General features: G+C 46.9%; 2 protein-coding genes across 2 annotated transcripts in view; both read right to left on the bottom strand.

Annotated features, from left to right (window-relative positions):
* Window positions 1-2,177, bottom strand: part of LOC142245708 (serine protease 33-like) — a 28,451-nt gene extending 26,274 nt beyond the window's left edge. Inside the window, exon 1 of the mRNA XM_075318647.1 lies at window positions 2,135-2,177. Coding sequence (XP_075174762.1) covers window positions 2,135-2,177 — 43 coding nt within the window. The remainder of the gene's footprint in view (window positions 1-2,134) is intronic.
* Window positions 2,178-4,480: 2,303 nt separating this feature from the next.
* On the bottom strand, window positions 4,481-19,288 carry LOC142246800 (prostasin-like). The gene is given in 6 exon segments (XM_075319849.1): window positions 4,481-4,759; window positions 11,523-11,692; window positions 16,149-16,169; window positions 17,934-18,044; window positions 18,047-18,159; window positions 19,266-19,288. Coding segments are annotated over 6 exon segments (717 nt in total).
* Between the last annotated feature and the right edge of the window lie 259 nt (window positions 19,289-19,547).

Raw genomic sequence — 19,547 nt, 5'->3', positions numbered from 1 at the left:
TAACCCCTAACCACCTTCCACGTCCTGTCGCAGTCTCTGGAAAGGCTGATTGGAGAAAGGGCCTGCAATGGAGTAGGTCGAAGCCCAGTCACTAGCAAAACCAGTGACTACCCTCCAGGCCAGGGGTCCCTGGACTTGGGACCCGTGACAAAGACAGCAGAGTAAGGAACTTTTTACCCGACCCGTGTGGGCGTCACCCGGACCCGTTCCTGGACTTGGGCAATGGGGTGTGCACCAGTGTTTAGTGGTGGCACCAAGAAATAGGTTGTTTTGGGTGGGGGCGCGGTGAGAAGGTGGTCCGGTCCGTCCCGTTTCGTTTTATATGTGCAACGTTCAAGATATGTGCCTCCCGTAAGGGAAGAAATTGTATGTTTTATTATGCTTGTATTTGTCTTTTCTATTCTTTTCTAGTTCCGGTTAAATTAAACACGGTCTGTATTTAACCAAGGGAGAATGTGACGCCCTGGCAAAACCAGGTAGTCACACAGTTAGGCCCCTGCACAACACCTTTCCCACACAGGGTTAAACCAGCTGGCCTGAAACCCTAGTCCCCCCCTTAGGGTAGGACAGACACACCAGAGAGCGGGACCAGGTGGATGGAGAATGCCCACCTAGGGGTCTAGAGCACCTGTGGCGGGAAACACGTCAGTTAGAGTTAGGTTTAAGCGAAGGTCAAGTTGACAGGAGCCAGGGTTGGAGCCCTGGTGCATTGGCTAGGTGGCAGATAGTAGTCAGAGTCAGCAGGAGACGGGAAAACGGCTGCCGGAGATCCAACATGGACCGGGACAGGGTTGTAGCCCGCCGGTACCGACACCGGAGAACTGACCCGTAAACCGTGCACAAGGGGGTACTTGGACCCCGAAGCCAGGACGGGCATCAACGGCCTAGCTAATTAACCAATTTAGGGCAGGATTTTAGGTCCTGTCCCAACCTAAGTCCCGAAAAGTGACAACCACCCACCGAGAGGGATAGGGCATCCGCCAGGGCCCAGGAGATCCTAGGGGTCAGCGTCAGCAGGTACGGCTCCCAACCAAAGGACCGGGAGCGAACTCCCGTGTTTCACACCGAGAAGTCTATTGGAAAGAAACACACAGTGCAGAGGAGAGGAACAATGACTACTAGCCCGGGTGTGAGACCAGATACACCCGTCAGCGGAGGCCGGCCACCACCACTTTGGTTTACCAAAAGACTGTTGTGCTTATTGACTCCATACCGCCGTGCAACCTCTTCCAGCACCAGGACAACTAAACTGTGAGTGTGTTGAAACCTGCAACTCTGCACGACACTGGGTCCCGAGGCATCCATCCCTACCCATGGAGGGGTTAACACCTAGTTGCCATTACATCTCCCCCGGGTATCCCATAACAGCAGCGGTGGTGCTACAACTCATCACACACCGTGGGTGGCGTCACAGACAGTTTACAACAAATCCCGTATATTTACGTCCCCCTTTTTATTCGACGTGTCTGCGTGACCCCCGGGTCTGGAGCACCCCTCGAGCAGTACCGTAGGTCCGGATCCGAGCAGCGCCGGCTGCTGGCATGGTGGCGGCACATACTCATTAACTAATATGATTAAAACTGAAGATTTTTGTAATGAAAGTTTTAATGTTAACCTGTCTGTCATGTTATGTAATACAAAAAAATGTTCAATGAAACTCAATCTTGTCAAAATTTTGGAAATTGTTCTTGCGTTCAGTGAGATTAAATAAAATCTTACTTTTCAAAGGGGGTGTACTCATTTATGCATAGCAATATAAAAATATATAAAATTATAAAGTAATATAATCTAAAAATACTTTATATGCGGACACCCCTTTAGGACAGTATTGTCGGACAGCTAAGGTGGAGGACACATCCTGAGAAGTCTATAGGAGGCAATTTTAGATGTAGGTCCTTGATTATGCCCTAAGGATCAGACTGGAGTTTCATATTCTTCTTCTTACATAGTGATCCAGTTGAGTGGAGAAGACATTTTTACCCACAAAAGGAAAAGGATAGAAGACGAAGGAACCTGATCATGAAGCTTGAAAATCCCAATAATGGACAGGACATTTTGTAGAAGGACAACTCTTACTTGGCAATTGAAACGGACCTGATGGCATTCAACATGAAAACTGTAATCTGGAACTTACCAAGGTGCAGAAATATAAGCGCCCCAAGAATCCTCAGCTCCATAGTGTCCGGTCTGGTCGATGCGATCTAAGTGCCCCTTTTATAGAGCTTTGATTTCTAATCATTACAAGGTGAAACCCAATTACTTAGTAACTGATAGTTTACATAACAAAGTATAAAAACTCATCAATCACTTCAGGCTATAGAAAAGGCGGTAACAGGAAACACGAAATTCTCTAATCTCAATCTTCACAAAGTAGATCTTAAGATAAACAACGCTGCCGAGAAACCTGCGAAAACAGAGGAGACAATGAGGGACAGAAATGGATCCAAGGTGTTGTGTGCCGAGACTTGCGTCAGGTCAATAACTCATAACAGTTCCCTGCACGTCGCAGGAAGACACGGAAGACACCTTCACATGCTGCATCTTCAGATCTTCTCATCATTTCCCAGACTTTCTCGTAGACATAGGGAATGAATGGCTGAAAGTGGGAGTGAGCGGCGGTACTAAGGAAATATACCTTCTAATACTCTCGGCATCATAGCAAAGGTGGAGAATCTCTACCAGAAATCTGCAGAAATGGTCAAAGAAAGACGGCAAAGGATGCAACTCACATCATACATAGATAGGTGACGAGGATGGAGAACATCAACCAGAAATCTGCAGAAATGGGTTAAAGGAAGATGGCAAAGGAGGCAGCTACATCATGCATGGATAGGTGACGAGAATGGAGAACCTCCACCAGAAATCTGCAGAAATGGGTCAAAGGAATACGGCAATGGAGGCAGCTACATCATACATGGATGAGTGACGAGGATGGAGAACACTCAAAAGAAACCTGCAGAAATGGGTCAAAGGAAGATGGCAATGGAGGCAGCAACATCATACATGGATGGGTGAATGGAAAACCAAATGGGGAACTTTCGTTGATTCCGCTCATGGGCTGCAATGATGAAAATTATAACATTTTCCAAGATTTAAGAATAATTAAACTTTTGGAAACATTTTTCATCCCCTACATTCTATTCAGACAGGTCTGGATCTGGGTTCTGAGTCCCTCAAAGATTGGTGAAGACTCCACCGAGGAGCGCACAGCTTTTACAGATTCAATAGGAAGTCTATATCTACTCTGCACAGAGCTGCGCACTTCTCAGGGGTCTTTTTAGTCATTATAGAAGAAGGATAAATCAAGCAAGCTAAATTTGTGATGAATAAAAATCTTTTTCTTTATTTCAAATGTAGATTAAAAAATCTTTTCAATAGCAGCATAGTATAAATACAGGCAGAGATGAAAAGTTACTGCTGTAGAGCGCACGGCAAGACGCGTTTCGGCTAAACCTTTATCATTGCCATGAACATTGCAATGTTTTCATCTCTGCCTATATTTGTACTATGCTGCTATTGAAAAGATTTTTTAATCTACATTTGAAATAAAGAAAAAGATTTTTTTAATCATCACAAATTTGGCTCGCTGGATCTATCCTTCTTCTATATCAATTGTTGGCAAGAGCTCCTGCCATTTATCCGTTGCTGAGCGTCTATATAGAATAGGAGCCTATTCATTGAATCTACTTGGTAAACTGGCATTTTTTTCTTCTTTTTTTAGTCATTATGGAGGTCTGAGAACATGGACCACCAAGAGAATTAAAGGGTCAAAAATATATAAATGTTTTTGCAATCGTCTAGTTACAATTTAATGGAAAAATACAGAAAGAAATTATTTTCTGATAAGTCAGGTCCAGATTCAAAGATGTTGTTGGTGACGTTTGTAGTTCTAGATTAGCAACGATTTCGAAAAAAGGAAGAACTGGAGAGAACAGTTACAATAACAGAAATAGATATTTCATTTCTACTAAATTGCCTTTTTCTGCAGCATTGCCTTCACTGCATGTAGACAAATCAATGACACGGTGATTGTCTGCAGAGGTCACATGTGGACATGTCCACGACAAGAAGTGGTGCTGGAGTTACGTGACCCCATGAGGTGGACAATCCCTTTACATTCCTGGCTGCTCAGAGATTTCCATTGACTATTTTTTGAGCAGGGTCACAGTAGATCTTCTAATCACTGTCTGATGAGGTCCAAACAAAAAACTTGTTTCTATGTTTCACATCAAAAGTATTAAAACAAAGCGAGAACAGAGTGAAAATCCCTCTACATCCATCCGTTTCCAGCTCATCCCCCGCTCACACAACGTCAACACTCAGGACTCAATTCCTTCAGTAGAAATATTAACATTTCCTCTTTGTTTTTCAAAAATTAAATTAAATTTTTTTTTATTTTTTTTATTAGAAAAATGTTTAATTATTAAATGTTTATATTTCTAAATATTTTTAAAAAATATTGGATAGAAATGATTTGTTCTCAAAGTGGAGCAGCTAGTGAGGCTGTGATAATGAGGAGGGTCAGCAGATGACTCAACACGTTCACGTTCCCTCTGCATTTTTGGGAAGGTTGTGGGATATCGGTCACATCTTGGAAGCTCAGGTCTGATACGTAGGGCTGGATCCAGGACTGGTAGGAGGTGACCAGAGTGTAGACCCCGGGGCGGTCAGGTAAAGCACATCCAACTCCAAAGCTCACAACTCCAGACTGGTACCAGGTGCCATTTACCTTACACACAAGAGGTCCTCCGGAGTCTCCCTAAAACACAACATGTACATGATGAGCAGAAGTAGGGCCAAAACTACAAAATTTAGCAAACAGGTAAAAGTTATACATTGGATTAAAGGGGTTCTCCACTTTTTATAATCCCAAAGGCAGAAGAAGCCAACGGTATCAGATCACTAGAGATAAGAGATGAGCGAGCCTCTAGAGGCTCGAGTTCAGTTCGTCGAACAGAGGCCGCGTTCGAGTTCGGTTCGGCGAGCCGTTCGACGAACCTCTAGAACCCCATTGAAATTAATGGAAGGCAATCACAAACACATAAAAACACATAGAAAACACCTTCAAAGAAGTCCAAAAGGTGACAAACAACTCCCAAGACAACACAAACACATGGGAAAGTGACAAGGACATATACTCATGCGAAAACAAAACAGCTGGACGAGGAAAAAGAGGAGTAGACACAGATATAGGCATGGCATGTCCTTCTAAAATCATGTAAAACACCGCAAGGGGACTCCAACCAGAGTCTCCTTTTTTCCCAAAATTGGGCCCCACAGACACCCCTTCAGTGGCAGCACTTGTGCCCCAGCTGCAAACTTGACAGGTAGATTTGCATCAAGCACATTCCAAAATACGCCAGCCTTAACCGTCCCCAGGATAGCACCGGGGTAGGTAGCAAAGTCTTTGCTGATCCATGATTTGTTCATCTTGGATCATTTTTAAAAGCACAGCAAAGGGACGCCAAGCAGAGTCTCCCTTTTTTCCAAAAATTGTGCCACAGACCCCACTTCAGTGGCATCACTTGTGCCCCAGTTGTAAACTTCACAGATACATTTGAATGAAGCACATTCCAAAATATGCCAGCCTTTACTATCCCCAGGATGACATCGGGGTAGTAAAGTCCTTGCGGATCCATGACTTGTTCATTTTGATGAACGTTAGTCTGTCCACATTGTCACTGGACAGACGCATGCGCTTATCTGTCAGCACACACCCAGCAGCACTGAAGACACGTTCAGAGACAACGCTGGCACCACAAAATCTCCAAGGCGTAAGTGGAGAGCTCTGGCCATTTTTCAAGATTTGAAGCCCAAAATGAGCAAGGCTCCAGTTGCAAAGTCATGGCATCGATGTTCATTTGGAGATACTCCTGTATCATCCTCTCCAGCCGTTGACTATGTGTCAGACGTCTTGTCTCTTGTGGCCTTGCATTGGATGGTCTAAAAAAATTATGAAACGATTCAATAAAATTGCTGTTACCAGCACCAGATACGGTGCTACTGGTATGGTTTGACTGATAATGACGAGACAGTCCCATGCTTGGCAAGTTACAACTGTTAGATTCACTCCGTGCACCACCGGCGTTTGTTGGAAAAGCCGAGCTAAGATCGAGTAACAGCTTCTGCTGATACTCCTGCATACGTGCGTCCCTTTCTATGGCTGGAATTATTTCACCAAATTTGGACTTGTAAAGGTGATCTAAGAGTGTGGCAACCCAGTAGTCATCATCACTTCTAATTTTGACAATCCGAGGGTCATGTTGTAGGTAGTGCAGCAAGAAGGCGCTCATGTGTCTTGCGCATCCAGGAGGACCAAGTTCTCGCTGTGTTTGTGGCAGCGAGGGGATAACCCTGCTTTCTTCCTCTGACATCTCCCCCCAACCTCGTTCAACCGAAATTTGACCAAGGTCTACCTCATCTGTGTAAGGTCCTGGTGGTGGAAACGCTGGGTCGTGCACCGGACTCCTCCAGCGGAGCAACCTGGAGCTAACCCCTATACAGGGACTGTCCGGTCACCCCGTCAGAGGGCCTAGATGCACGGTAGCCGAAGCACTAGCTGTACAGCCACAGTCCGTTCCGGAACTTAGAAGGAAGATGTCCCTGAGGTCACAAGGTTCCAGATGGTAGTCCCGACAACAAGGCTCTGGTTCTGGTGCCGGGTGGAGATGACAGGTGGAACCGGATCCAGCTGGACGAGAGGACGGAGGTCACCACGTGGCGTTGGGGATCGGAGACAGGTCCGGACTGAAGAAGATGTTGGAGTCCTCAGCCGACAGCCCCCGACAGGAGTTACGCAGCAGTCGTGGTTAGGACCGGATGGCGAGGCAGGATGGGCTCTGCAAGCCAATATCCTGTTTCTGGACGCTGGCCCTTTAAGAAAGGGTCAATGACCGTGCGCGCGCCCTAACGCGCATGCGCGAGGCCTGAGTGCCTGAGGCCAGGGAACGAAGCGGCTCCGTGGAACCAGGAGTGCCGGGCAGAGTGTCCTGCAATGCAGAGGGGCGCCTGGAGGATACTGGCAAGATGGAGGGAGCAGGAGGACCGGAGACAGGAGTGGTAAGCGGAGCGCGCCGTCAGGAATCGGGGAGCGTGCCACGGGAAGTGGGGAGCGCAACACTGGACCGGGGAGCGGGGACCGCGACAATCTGCTGAGTCTTCCATGTCCATCGAGAGTTCGTGCTCCATTTCTTCCTGGTGTCCTGCACCTTCCTCAACATTTTGGCTGCTACCATGCACCCTTGTTAATCCCTCTCCCCTGCCGCCTTGGTGATGAAGAACGTCTGGACCTTGTTGATGTTGTTGTCCCTTGTGCATATGAATCCTCCTGTACTTCCTCCCCTTCCTGTTGTCCCACCACCTGACTCCGAATAATGTTTAGCGTGTGCTCCAGCATGTAAATGACTGGAATTGTCATGCTGATAATGGCATTGTCAGCGCTAAACATATTCGTCGCCATGTCGAAACTGTGCAGAAGGGTGCATAGGTCCTTGATCTGAGATGACTCCAGCAGCGTGATCTGCCCCACCTCTGCATCTCGTTAGCCCAGGCTATACATCATAACGTATTGCACCAGGGCTCAGCAATGCTGCCACAATCGCTGTAACATGTGGAGAGTCGAATTCCAGCATGTCGACAAATCGCATTTCAGGCGATGAGCCGGCAGGCCAAAAGACTTCTGGAGCGATGCAAGTCAGTCAGATGCGGCGGTTGAACGGCGGAAGTGAGCAGAGAGTGACCGTGCCCTGTGCAGAAGCCCATCTAGGCTGGGATAGTGGGTTAAAAATGGCTGGACAACAAGGTTCAACACGTGAGCCATACAAGGCACGTGTGTCACCTTGCCCCGGCGAAGGGCCGCACCCAGGTTTGCAGCATTGTCACACACGGCCTTCCCTGGCTGAAGGTTGAGTGGAGACAACCATTTACGAAACTCTGAGTGCAGAGTTGACCACAACTCAGCCGCTGTGTGACTCTTATTTCCAAGACATTTCAAGGTAAAGACTGCCTGATGCCGTTGAGCTCTGCTGCCAGCATAGTAAGGAGGTGTGCAGGATTCCTTGTGCGCAGTTACAACGCGGGTGGCCTGACCAGGCAGGCTTGGGGCGGAGGGGCAGGACCCAGACGAGGTTGAGGAGGCAGAAGCAGTGGAGGAACTTCGACATATAGAGGATTGACGCACAAGTCTTGGGGACGGCAAGACTTGTTCAGCAGACCCTTCTCCATCTATCACCTAAGTTACCCAGTGCCCAGTCAGCGACATGTAACGCCCCTGTCCATGCTTACTGGTCCAAGTATCGGTGGTGAAATGCACCCGGTCACACACAGAGTTTCTCAAGGAAGGGGTGATGTTGTGTGCAACATGCTGGTGTAGCGCAGGCACACCTTTCTTGGAGAAGTAGTGGCGACTGGGCATCTGGTACTGGGGCACTGCGACGGACATAAGGTCTCGAAAATCCGCTGTGTCCACCAGGCGGAAAAGCAGCATTTCGGTAGTCAATAGCTTACAGAGGGATAAATTCAACCTCTTAGCTTTGTCATGGCTCGCAGGAAATGGCCTTTTATTTGTCCATATCTGAGGGACCGAGATCTGGCTGCTGTGTGGAGATGGTGGTGAGTAGGATGTCACTGGAAAACTGCAGGTCTGTGAGGAAAGTGCAGGCGGAGACATGATGTTGCCTTCATCCAAAGTTGGTGCTCTCGATGTCTGAGAGAGCTGTACACCAGCACTTGTTTCCCCTTCCAAACCAACTGATGACATGCCAAGCAAACTGCCTGTTGTGGTTAAAGTGGTGGAAGGTCTGCGTGGAAGAACAGGTCTAACAGCTGGCCCCACAGTCATAGAAGATGAAGAGCGCGCAGATGCACTGGAAGGGGCAGGCGGTGGATGGTCCGCTCCGCTAGGCCGCATTGCAGCACGGTGAGCTTCCCACTGGGACTTATGCTTGTTATTCATGTGACGATTCATGGAAGAAGTTGTGAAACTGGTGAGGTTTTGGCCTCTACTTATAGATTGCCGACAAATTTTACAGATCATATGATTTGGGAGATCCTTTGCAAGGTCAAAAAAAGACCAGTCTAGGCAAGGCTTAGAGGACATGCGACCTGCTGAGCCACCCCGACTAGTGCTCAGAGGCAGAGTGGTGGCTGAGGATGCAGTTGTAGACGTGCTACCAGTACTCCTCCTCTGTCCAGGAAGGCGCAAGGTAACTTCGTCGTCAGTTGCATCCTCCTCCACCGCCTTTGGTGACCTCCTCGATTGCCTGACTGTGGGTTGACAGTAAGTGGGATCTATAACTTCATCACCAAGCGGTGTGTTTGTACTCCCCTCGCCCTCAGACCTAACCTCTTCCTGCCCTGACTGAATAGTTAAGTTGTCATCCCAATTGGGTATCTGCATCTCATCGTCATCAGTATGTTCCTCATTGTCTCTACCAACAGGTGTTACAGTTTGGGAATGAGGGTCTACATTATGCTCAGAAACTTGGTCATCAGGGCCTGAATCTGACTCACAAAGCTTCTGGGCATCACTGCAGACCATTTTCTGGTCTGTACTCACTGAAGCTTGGGAGCAGACCTCTGATTTCCAGGCTATAGTGTGACTGAACAGCTCTCCAGACTCCACCATCTCTGTTACACCATACTCTGCAGGGCGGGTGGAGACTTGAGAGCTGGGAGAAAGCAAGTGCGATTGGGATGACAACTCAGAGGACTGTTGTTTTTTGGATGTTGAAGTTGAGGTGGAGGAGAGGCCACTTGTTGGAGCACTTGAGATCCATTGAAGCATGTTCTTTTTTTGTGCATCATCTACCTTTGCTACAGTTGTTCAGTTCCTTAATAAAGGGAGCACATCAGATTGTCCACGAAAAGTAGTAGACATCTTACTTTTTCTGGAAGATGGCCTATCTTCAGCAGATGTTACTGTAGCTTTCCCACCTTCCCCACGGACACAAACTTTTTTTCCTTTTCCAACACGCCTGTTCCCCTTTCCACCAGCATCTATCCTTTTGCCACTCATTTTGTTAGCGACAAATTTGGACACTTAAAATGTGGTAGCAAAAATGGAGAGGTGGTGTAGATTGCAGAGGTGTTCTAGCTTTACTGACAGGTGAAGAACCAACACTGACTATCCCAGACAATGTTAGTATGGCCCCAACAGTGGCAGCACAGTTTGCAATTAGAGTTGCATAGCAAAAATGGACAGGTGTGTAATAAATGCAGAGGTGGTCTAGCTTTAGTGCCCGGGTTCTGTGGGTCAGTGGACAGGAAAGGAACACTAACTTAGTATTCTAGACACTTTTAGGATGGCAGAAAAAGTGTCAGCTCTTTGGGCAAATAAAATAGAGTGGCAAAACTGGGCAGGTGGGTAGAGTGCCCTGGTTCTGTGGGTACCAGGACAGGAAAGGAAGCCTCACTTTCTATCCCTGCTAATGATAAAATGCAGCAAGGAATTCCCTGAGTTGAGGCAGCCAGACGCTGTTATCTAAAGCCCTACACAGCGTTTGCACGCATCTGCCTAGCAGCTATGGCTATGAACGCTTGTAAATTAGCACTGAAAGGGCTGAAATAAGCAGCAGTCCCTAATCCCTACAGCGCTGTGTAGCTTGCACTATGTCTATAGCGCACACAGCAGGATCGGTGGCAGCAGCGTGAGCGGTGACTGTCACCCACACGCAGAAGACAGATAATGGCGGCGACGGGGAAATTGGCCGTATTTATAATGCAAGGACATGTGACATGGACAGCCTATGACACATGTCCTTGCTTGTCTGGCAAAAATCCACTTAGCTGTGTGTGTGTGTCTGTGATTGGCTGACATCCTGGCCCGCCCCACTGCACGCGCACTCAGGAAAAAAAATGGCGATCGCCATTCTCTCAGCACTCAGCAGCAGCACTGATCTAAACCGCGTCCCCCCCGCACACTATACACTGAAATTTGATAATAGCGTGAATCACAGTGACTCACACTATTACAGTGGAAAGCCAGCTAGTAATTAGCTAGGCTTTTTGGTGATCGAACCGTTCTCGAACGTAACTCGAACTGTCGAGCTTCTAGCAAAAAGCTCGAGTTCGAGTTCGATCTAGAACACCCCCAAAATCACTCGAACATGAAATTGGCGAACCTCGAACATCGCTCAACTCTACTAGAGATATGACCACCGACTCCACAAATGGTGAGGGCAGCTGGGCCTGGTCTTACAATTTAGTCTCATTAAATGGAATTCCATTCCATTCCACCATCTATGTCCCATGATGGCCATTAGTCCCCCGCAGTGCCCTCACTTGGAGAATAACGATCTACTTGATGACTATTGAAATTCCATACAATATGTGGACAGGCCATGTCATCCATTATTCTTGATGACACTTTCTCCAAGAGGTGTTTTGTCCACAACCTGTAGGTGCATGCTGTGATTTGTTTCACCTGGACCTTAGGTTCATGGCGAAAATTGCTCATATCGACTGATATTAGGTATTGAGCTGTCTGCCTGTGATGTTTGAAGAGTACAATACTGGTTCCTCACCTGGCAGGAGTCCTTTCCTCCTTGAGAATATCCGGCACATATCATGGAGTTATAGATTATAGGGGTATAACTGCTGACCCCTGAATCCAAGTGATACATCTTGTCACACGTCTGGTAGTCAATCAGCGGGATCATCACCTTCTGTAGGGTCATTGGGGTCGTCAAACTCACTGAGAAGATAAGAAGTCAGGTTATTCCATTACTTATGTTCTCAGTAGTGTTGAGCCACCCCCCTAGTGTTCGAGTTTGGTTCGGTTCGTCGAACGGTGGCTTGGTTCGGCGAACGTTCGACGAACGTTTGACGAATACCTTCGAACCCCATTGAAAACAATAGCAGGCAAACACAAACACATACAAACACATTATACATGTACACATACAGTTAATAAACATTGCCATTACACTTACAGGTACCCGCGATGCGTCCTGCACTCTGTCTCCTGCCGTTTCTCCTTCCGATCATCGCTGCGCCCTACCGGTAACTAGCACTGATGATAGGACCTTCCGTGACGTCGTGATAGCATGTGACCAGTCACGTGTCTATTATCTCATTGGCTACAGACTGGTCACATGGCTAGATGTCATGCTAGGTCCTGTCAGTGCATCTCTCCGGTATGTGGTGCTCGTTTGAGCATCTCCGTGTATTGGCGAGATGCTCTGGCACATGGTCAGCTCCCTGTTCATGCATGTCAATGCTCTTTACAGAGTCAGCCCACGTGCAAGGACTGGATGCCATAGCTGGTAAATAGCGGAACCGGGAATCACATGATCGGAGCTCACCGTTGCTATAGTAACCCGCCTGTCAGATTACTATTTCAACGGTGGCAGCGGTGACGTCACCGCTTACCAACCCGCAGCCTCTGCTCACTCACTGAGTGATTAAACTGCATGGGAGCAGCAGCGTCTTCCTCCCATGCTGTGCTGTCTGATGTAGCAGAGCTGCATGGGTTGAAGGAGAAAGAAGACAGAAGACCAGGATCGTGGAGGGGTGAGAGGGAGTAATAAACATGGCGTCTCTAAGTGTGTCTGTGTATTTATTTCTATTAAAGTATTTTTTCTCTGTGTGGTGTCTTTTTTTTAACCCTTTATTGGAGATTCTTAATGGCCGGGTCAAACTTGCCTGACATTAAGAATCTCTAGCTTAATACTAGCTAGTAAAACAAAGCTATTATTAACCCTTTATTACCCAGCGAGCCACCCAGCTTTAGGGCTGCTGGAAGAGTTGGATACAGCACCAGATGATGGTGGTTCTATGAAAGCGCCATTTTCTGGGTCAGCTGCGGACTGCAATTCGCAGCAGAGGGGCCCATAAAGCTCGGGCTAACCTGTGCTGCGGATTCCAATCCTTAGCTGCCTAGTTGTACCTGGCTGGACACAAAAATGGGGCGAAGCCCATGTTGGGGTTTTTTTAATTATTTCATGAAATTCATGAAATAATTAAAAAAAAGGCTTCCCTATATTTTTAGTTCCCAGCCGGGTACAAATAGGCAGCTGGGGGTTGGGGGCAGCCCGTAGGTGCCTGCTGTACCTGGCTAGCATACAAAAACATGGCAAAGCCCACGTCATTTTTTTTTTTTTTTAGTTTTTTGGAAAAAAAAAATGCTTCCCTGGATTTTCCATTGCCAGTGAAGGTAACACCAAGCAGTGGGGGTTAGCAGCCAGTAGCTGCTTGGATTACCCTTAGCTAGCAATACAAAAAATGCAGCGGGAGCCCACGTATTTTTTTTTAATTATTTATTTAAATAACTAAAAAAAAAATGGGCTTCCCTGTATTTTGATTGCCTGACATCACAGTACTGTAAAAATAAATCATTCAAAAAAATGACGTAGCGCTCCACGTTATTTTTGATTCTCAGCGCAGATAAAGCAGACAGATACAGGTTGCCACCCCCATCTGCCTGGCGTTACCTTGGCTGGCAATCAAAATACAGGGAAGCCCATTAATTTTTTTTATTTAAAAAAAAAAGTTAAAAAAAAATGACGTGGGGTCTTCCCATTTTTGATAGCCAGCTAGGGTAAAGCAGATGGCTGTAGCCTGAAAACCACAGCTGGCAGCTTTACCGTGGTTGGGGATCCAATGTGGAGGTCACCCCAAGCTCTTTTTTATAATTATTTTATAAATAATAATAATTACAAAAAAAAGTAGGGTCCCCCCAAATTGGATCACCAGCCAAGGTAAAGCGGACAGCTGTGGTCTGGTATTCTCAGGGTGGGAAAGTCCATAGTTATTGGCCCTTCACAGCCTAAAAATAGCTGGCCGCAGGCTCCCTAGAAGTGGCGCATCCACTAGATGCGCCAATCCTGGCACTTCACCCCAGCTCATCCCGTGTCCTGGTGCGGTGGCAAACGGGGTAATACATGGGGTTGATACTAGCTGTAAGGTCACCTGACATCAAGCCCAGCAGTTTGTGATGTCATGGCGTCTATCAGATACCCGACATCACAAACTGTCAGTACTAACAAAAAAAATTAGACAAAAAAAAAATGTATTTGAAAAAACACTCCCCAAAACATTCCCTCTTTCACCAATTTATTGTAAGGAAAAAAAAATAAGGGGGTCCCACGACAACTCTGGATCGTCTAGAATATGGGGGGACACTCTCAGGGAATGTATCCCCCATTTTCTAGGAGTGCAGACCCTCCATGTGAGGAGTGTGGGTGCAATGAATAGGCACCCACTCTCCCCAGGTCCGCAGCAGCAGAGTCCATGTCGTAACTTTTGCTACCAAAGCTGCAATGCCCTGCTCATGAGGTAAGGGCATGCCTAATCAGGAGAACTATACTAAATTTGCTAATAAAGGTATGTCCTAATATTATTACTATTCCACCTACTATATATTGGGGATAGGATCTTGGATATGGAATACCCTTTAAGTCCAGTTATCCAGCTGAATGAATACTAAACAGAGCTCGCTATTTAGACATGTTTTCTTGTGTCGTATAACGGACTCTCATGTTTGGTAGTCATTCAGCAGGGCAACTGTAAAATCAAATATCTCCATTTGGAAATGTAGTATATAGCTCTCCTGATCAATTATGTTCCTTACCTCATGAGCAGGGCATTGCAGTAATAATAATAATTTATTCATTTAATTAGCGCTATTAATTCCATAGCGCTTTGTATACATTGGGAACACTGTCCCCATTGGGGCTCACAATCCAAATTCCCTATCTGTATGTCTTTGGAGTGTGGGAGGAAACCAGAGTACCCGGAGGAAACCCACGCAAACACGGGGAGAACATACAAACTCCTTGCAGATGGTGTCCTTGGTGGGAATTGAACCCAGGACAGATGCAGAACCGCCACTCACTGTGTCTGAACACAGGAAGCTGAGCTGACAGCCGCTCTGTGCATGCGGCAGCGTCTATTGTGAAGGAGGGGGCCGCGGAGGATCAACGCTGCACAGGCACCGTGGGACACCGGGGAACACCGGTGGGGTTATAGGGGGTGACCTGGCAGGGCCTGTGGAGGAGTTTTCTGTCGCATGTGTCATGGCACATGCAACAGAAATCAGAGGAGTAGGGTGAATGCGGCCGGCGCGCTGCTGTGTACGCGGCCATCTTGGATTTCCGGGAGGGGTTCGGGGGGCACTTTGGCGACACCGGGGGGACTGGAGGGGACCAGGGAGGAGATTTAACTCCCATCTGACATGTTTGTTTATGTCAGATGGGAGATAAATAATTTTTTACCGGCGCTGTCATTTACTGTAACGTGATCATTCGTATATGGTGTATACCAGTGATCACGTGAGCGGGGACCGGAAAAACCGGCCTGAATCATGATCTCCAGGGTCTCAGCTAACCCCTGAAAACCCGGAGATTTTCTGCTGCTGGGGGGAGCTATTTACTTATTTCTGCCTGCTGTTTATACACGGCAGATCAGAATAAGGCTACATTCACACGACTGATCCGTAAAACGGTCCGTTTTTTTCACAGGTGCATCCATGTGGCATCCGTTTCCGTTCCGTATACGGTCCGTATGTCATCCATTTGTCATCCGTGTGCCTTCCGTTTTTTTTGCGTACTGCAAAAAAACTGAATAAGGAAAAATTCCTTAAATTACCGAGGATCCATAGCTTCAACCTACATGAGGCGGTCAATCAGCTCTACCCTCACCTACTGTATCCTCACCTATCCCTTGTAGACTGTGAGCCTTCGCGGGCAGGGTCCTCTATCCTCCTGTACCTGTCTGTGTCTTGTACTGTTTATGATTATTGTACTTGTCCCTATTATGTATACCCCTTTCACATGTAAAGCACCATGGAATTGATGGCGCTATAATAATAAATAATAATAATAATAATAATAATGTTCACTCCAGCACCATTTTCTACTGCTTTTCACAGCGTAGAGCGCTCTGGTGATTTTCTTGTGCTTGTGCACTTCATATCAGTCTTTTCTGTTATTATAATGGCAGAAAGACACATCATGTCCCACTCTCCTGCATTTTGTAATTCTGCACCCTTTGGTGCCTTTCATGTGGCACTAAGGGGTGCTTAGCCTTGTATTTAGCCAAAAAAATAAATAAATTTAAAAAAAAAATGACGTGGGGTTCCCCCTATTTTTGATAGCTAGCTAGGGTAAAGCAGATGGCATCACCCTGCAGACCACAGCTGGCAGCTTCACCTTGGCTGAGGGCACCCCACGCTGTTATTTTAAATTAAATAAATAATTAAAAAAAAAAACATGTCGGGGTCCCCCCCCAAAATTGGATCACCAGCCAAGGTAAAGCGGACAGCTGGGGTCTGATATTCTTAGACTAGGGAGGTTCATGGTTATTGGACTCTCCCCAGCCTAAGAATAGCAGGCCGCAGCCGCCCCAGAAGTGGCACATCCATTAGATGTGCCGCTCCTGGCGCTTTTCCCCAGCTCATCCCGTGCCCTGGTGAGGTGGCAAACGGGGTAATATATGGGGTTAATACCAAATGTATAATGTCACCTGACATCAAGCCCTGGGGTTCATGAGGTCAGGCGTCTATCAGATACCCGACTTCACCAACCCAGTCAGTAATAAAAAAAAAAATAGACGACAAACACATTTTTATTTGAAAAAACACTCACCAAAACATTCCCTCTTTCACCAATTTATTAGAAAGAAAAACAAATCCAGGTCTGCTGTAATATTAAATAGGCATTTCTCATCTGTGTTCACCAAGGAACTGACTGTACCAGGGATCATTCAACAATTGAGAAATGAAAGTTCAACACCCGATATAATTAATTTAACACAAGATGAAGTATGCCTGCGTCTGAGTAAATTAAACATTGACAAATCCCCAGGGCCAGATGGCATTCATCCACGAATATTGAGGGAACTTAGCTCAGTAATTGACAGACTGCTGTATATCATCTTTTTAGACTCGCTTGTAACAGGGTTGGTGCCTCAGGATTGGAGGATTGCTGATGTGGTACCGATATTTAAGAAAGGTAAGAGGGTAGATCCAGGCAACTACCGTCCAGTAAGCCTGACATCAGTAGTGTGCAAAGTTTTTGAGGGCATTTCAAGGGTTGACATGCAAAAATATATTGCAGAAAATAATATGATAACTGACAGACAGCATGGATTCATGAAAGATAAGTCGTGTCTGACCAACCTGTTGGGGTTCTATGAGGAGCTAAGAACAAACATGGATATTGAAGTCCTAAGACTCGGGAACACTAAAAGTCGTAATACAAGACACAGGTGTTTGTCTTGGTGAGCCTTAAATAGGCCCATAGAGACCTTCACATGGAGCACTGTCTACAGGCCATCTGCAAATCTCGACATGGAGCGCAATAGAGTCCAGTGGACCAAGGTGAGAGGAGGAAAGCCCAGGGCTGGGAGAGGTGTGTAACATCGGGGGTCTTTGCAGAGACACCAGATTCCGGTACAGGGGTGAGAAGTTGCAAGCTAAAGTGTTCCTTCAACCTGGTTCAAGCTCAGACGTCGATCCTCATATAAGTCTTAGGGGACCCGAATCAGGTGCTTTAAAATGGTGGTAGAAGAGATAACGGGATTAGAGCAGGCGCGTTATACTTATATAATTTCGTCACCAAATCTACATCTCTTGGCAATAACAACGTGGTTTTCTGCCAGGAGATGCAGGTCTGTGAACTCAGTGACCTCACTGAAGATCTACCTCCTACACTATGAGCTATTCATGGGATTTCACCAGTTTTATATTTTCTGTTGTTTTTCTTCCTTTTCTTAATTTATTATTTTTTGGACAGAATCGATCATTATAAAATAATATATTTTTTTAAAAATTCTTCTAGATAATTCTTATAAAATCAAAGGCTTTAAAGGGAAATGAACAACTGCGAAGAAGATAATTCTAATCATCACAATAATAAAATCCCACCAAAATAAGAAGACCACCATCACCTTAAACATAGAAGTGTCCTCAGCTCCGGATGGAGTGTCTCCTCAGCCGGTGACCCAGCAGTCCATGGCACAGGGGAAGGTGACGGTGGGCAGGCAGACGGGCTGGATGTACTTGGTGTAGGTGACCGGACTGTCCAGCCACAGGAGTGCGATGTCCCAATTGTGTTGCTGCTTTCGAGAATAGTCTCCAAACCACGGATGACTTTGTTAGGATTGTCAAGTTCGAGCTTGTAGGATCCTAACACCACATAATAATTTCTAATGTAGGGAGCACTGTGGGGAACAAAAAATGATCAAATATTATGAGTCACGAAAACATCCGTGATCTTAATCACTGTGACACGACCCAAACTACTCAATTATCATCTAATCTCTTTCTCTATATGGGGTTTGGTGCCGATGTTTCTGTAGCAACACTGAACCCCTCAGGGCACTACTAGGTATTGCATCCTGACAAAGATGCAGGGCTTACCCCCAGGGACCTGGAAGACCAGTGCCGGTACCACCAAAACACATAACATCCCCAGTTTCCAACTCCCAATTAGGGATGACTGACTAGTTCAGGACCCAATGGATGGCCACCCAGAGGTGGAGCCAGTCAAGTCCACTAGACGGCAACCCGGAGGGAGGGGACAGACAGAAACACGAGGGAGTCCAGTAGTGACAGTTGAAGGGGACGGACATGTCTCCAGACGGGGTCATGTAGCAGTGACCCAGGGGGCAAGGAGAGTGGTTGCCGGGAGGGTACAGCCAGGTACCCCGGAACCAAAGCACAGACGAGGCACAGGGCCCTAGGTCAGGTGACAGCTTCAGGCAACCTGACAAATACCTGCACAGTGAGGGGACCTTCACGGACACAACTGACCCAAGAGTCGGGGGGCACCAGCAGTAAAGATTTAGCCAGGGACCAGAACAGAACACCAACCCTACAGGGTTTGCACTACCCGCCATACGGACGAGAGCCTGCCGACAGACAGTAAGAGACCCATAAATGCTTCAAGCTACGGGGTCCCATCAACCAGTGAGAGGTGCTGGGGAAAGAGACTACCAGGTCACCACACCGGCACTGGGACAAAAGTGACCAGGGGTCTGACCCAGCCGTCCTCAGCACCTCAGCTCAACAACACTGTGAGTAAAAACGAGAGTTGCACTTCATCCCCATCGTGTGGTCTCCCTTCTTTCTGCTAAGGACCCCTACATTCACTCCCTGGGGCTCGGACCTACTTGCGGAGACTTACAAACCATGTCCATCAGCTCTCCCACGGAGCACTCAGTCTCCTTCACCGAGTGCATCAATCAGCACCGATTTAAAGATAGAAGGAATTGGAGAGAACAATACCAATACAATTCAATAACAAAATTAGCTTCTTCGTACCTACTAAATCTCCTTTTTCTGCAGCATTGTCTCTCCACTGCAGCAGTGATGCCAAGGTAGACAACACAATTCAATGACACAGTGATTGTCTGCAGCGGTCACATGAGGACTTGTCATCAACAACAAAGAAGTGGTGCTGGAGCGACATGGTTCCAGGGGTGAGCAATCCCTTTACACTCCTGGCTGCTCAGAGATTTCCATTATCTATTTTTAAGCCGGGTCCTAGCAGATCTCCTAATCACTGTCTGACGAGATCTATCTCATTCCGATGTTTCATATCAAAAGT

Source organism: Anomaloglossus baeobatrachus, chromosome 7 (genome assembly GCF_048569485.1).
Source record: "Anomaloglossus baeobatrachus isolate aAnoBae1 chromosome 7, aAnoBae1.hap1, whole genome shotgun sequence".
Classification (NCBI taxonomy): Eukaryota; Metazoa; Chordata; class Amphibia; order Anura; family Aromobatidae; genus Anomaloglossus; species Anomaloglossus baeobatrachus.
Note: the sequence above shows the minus strand (reverse complement) of the source record. Positions and strands in the feature narration are given on the sequence as shown.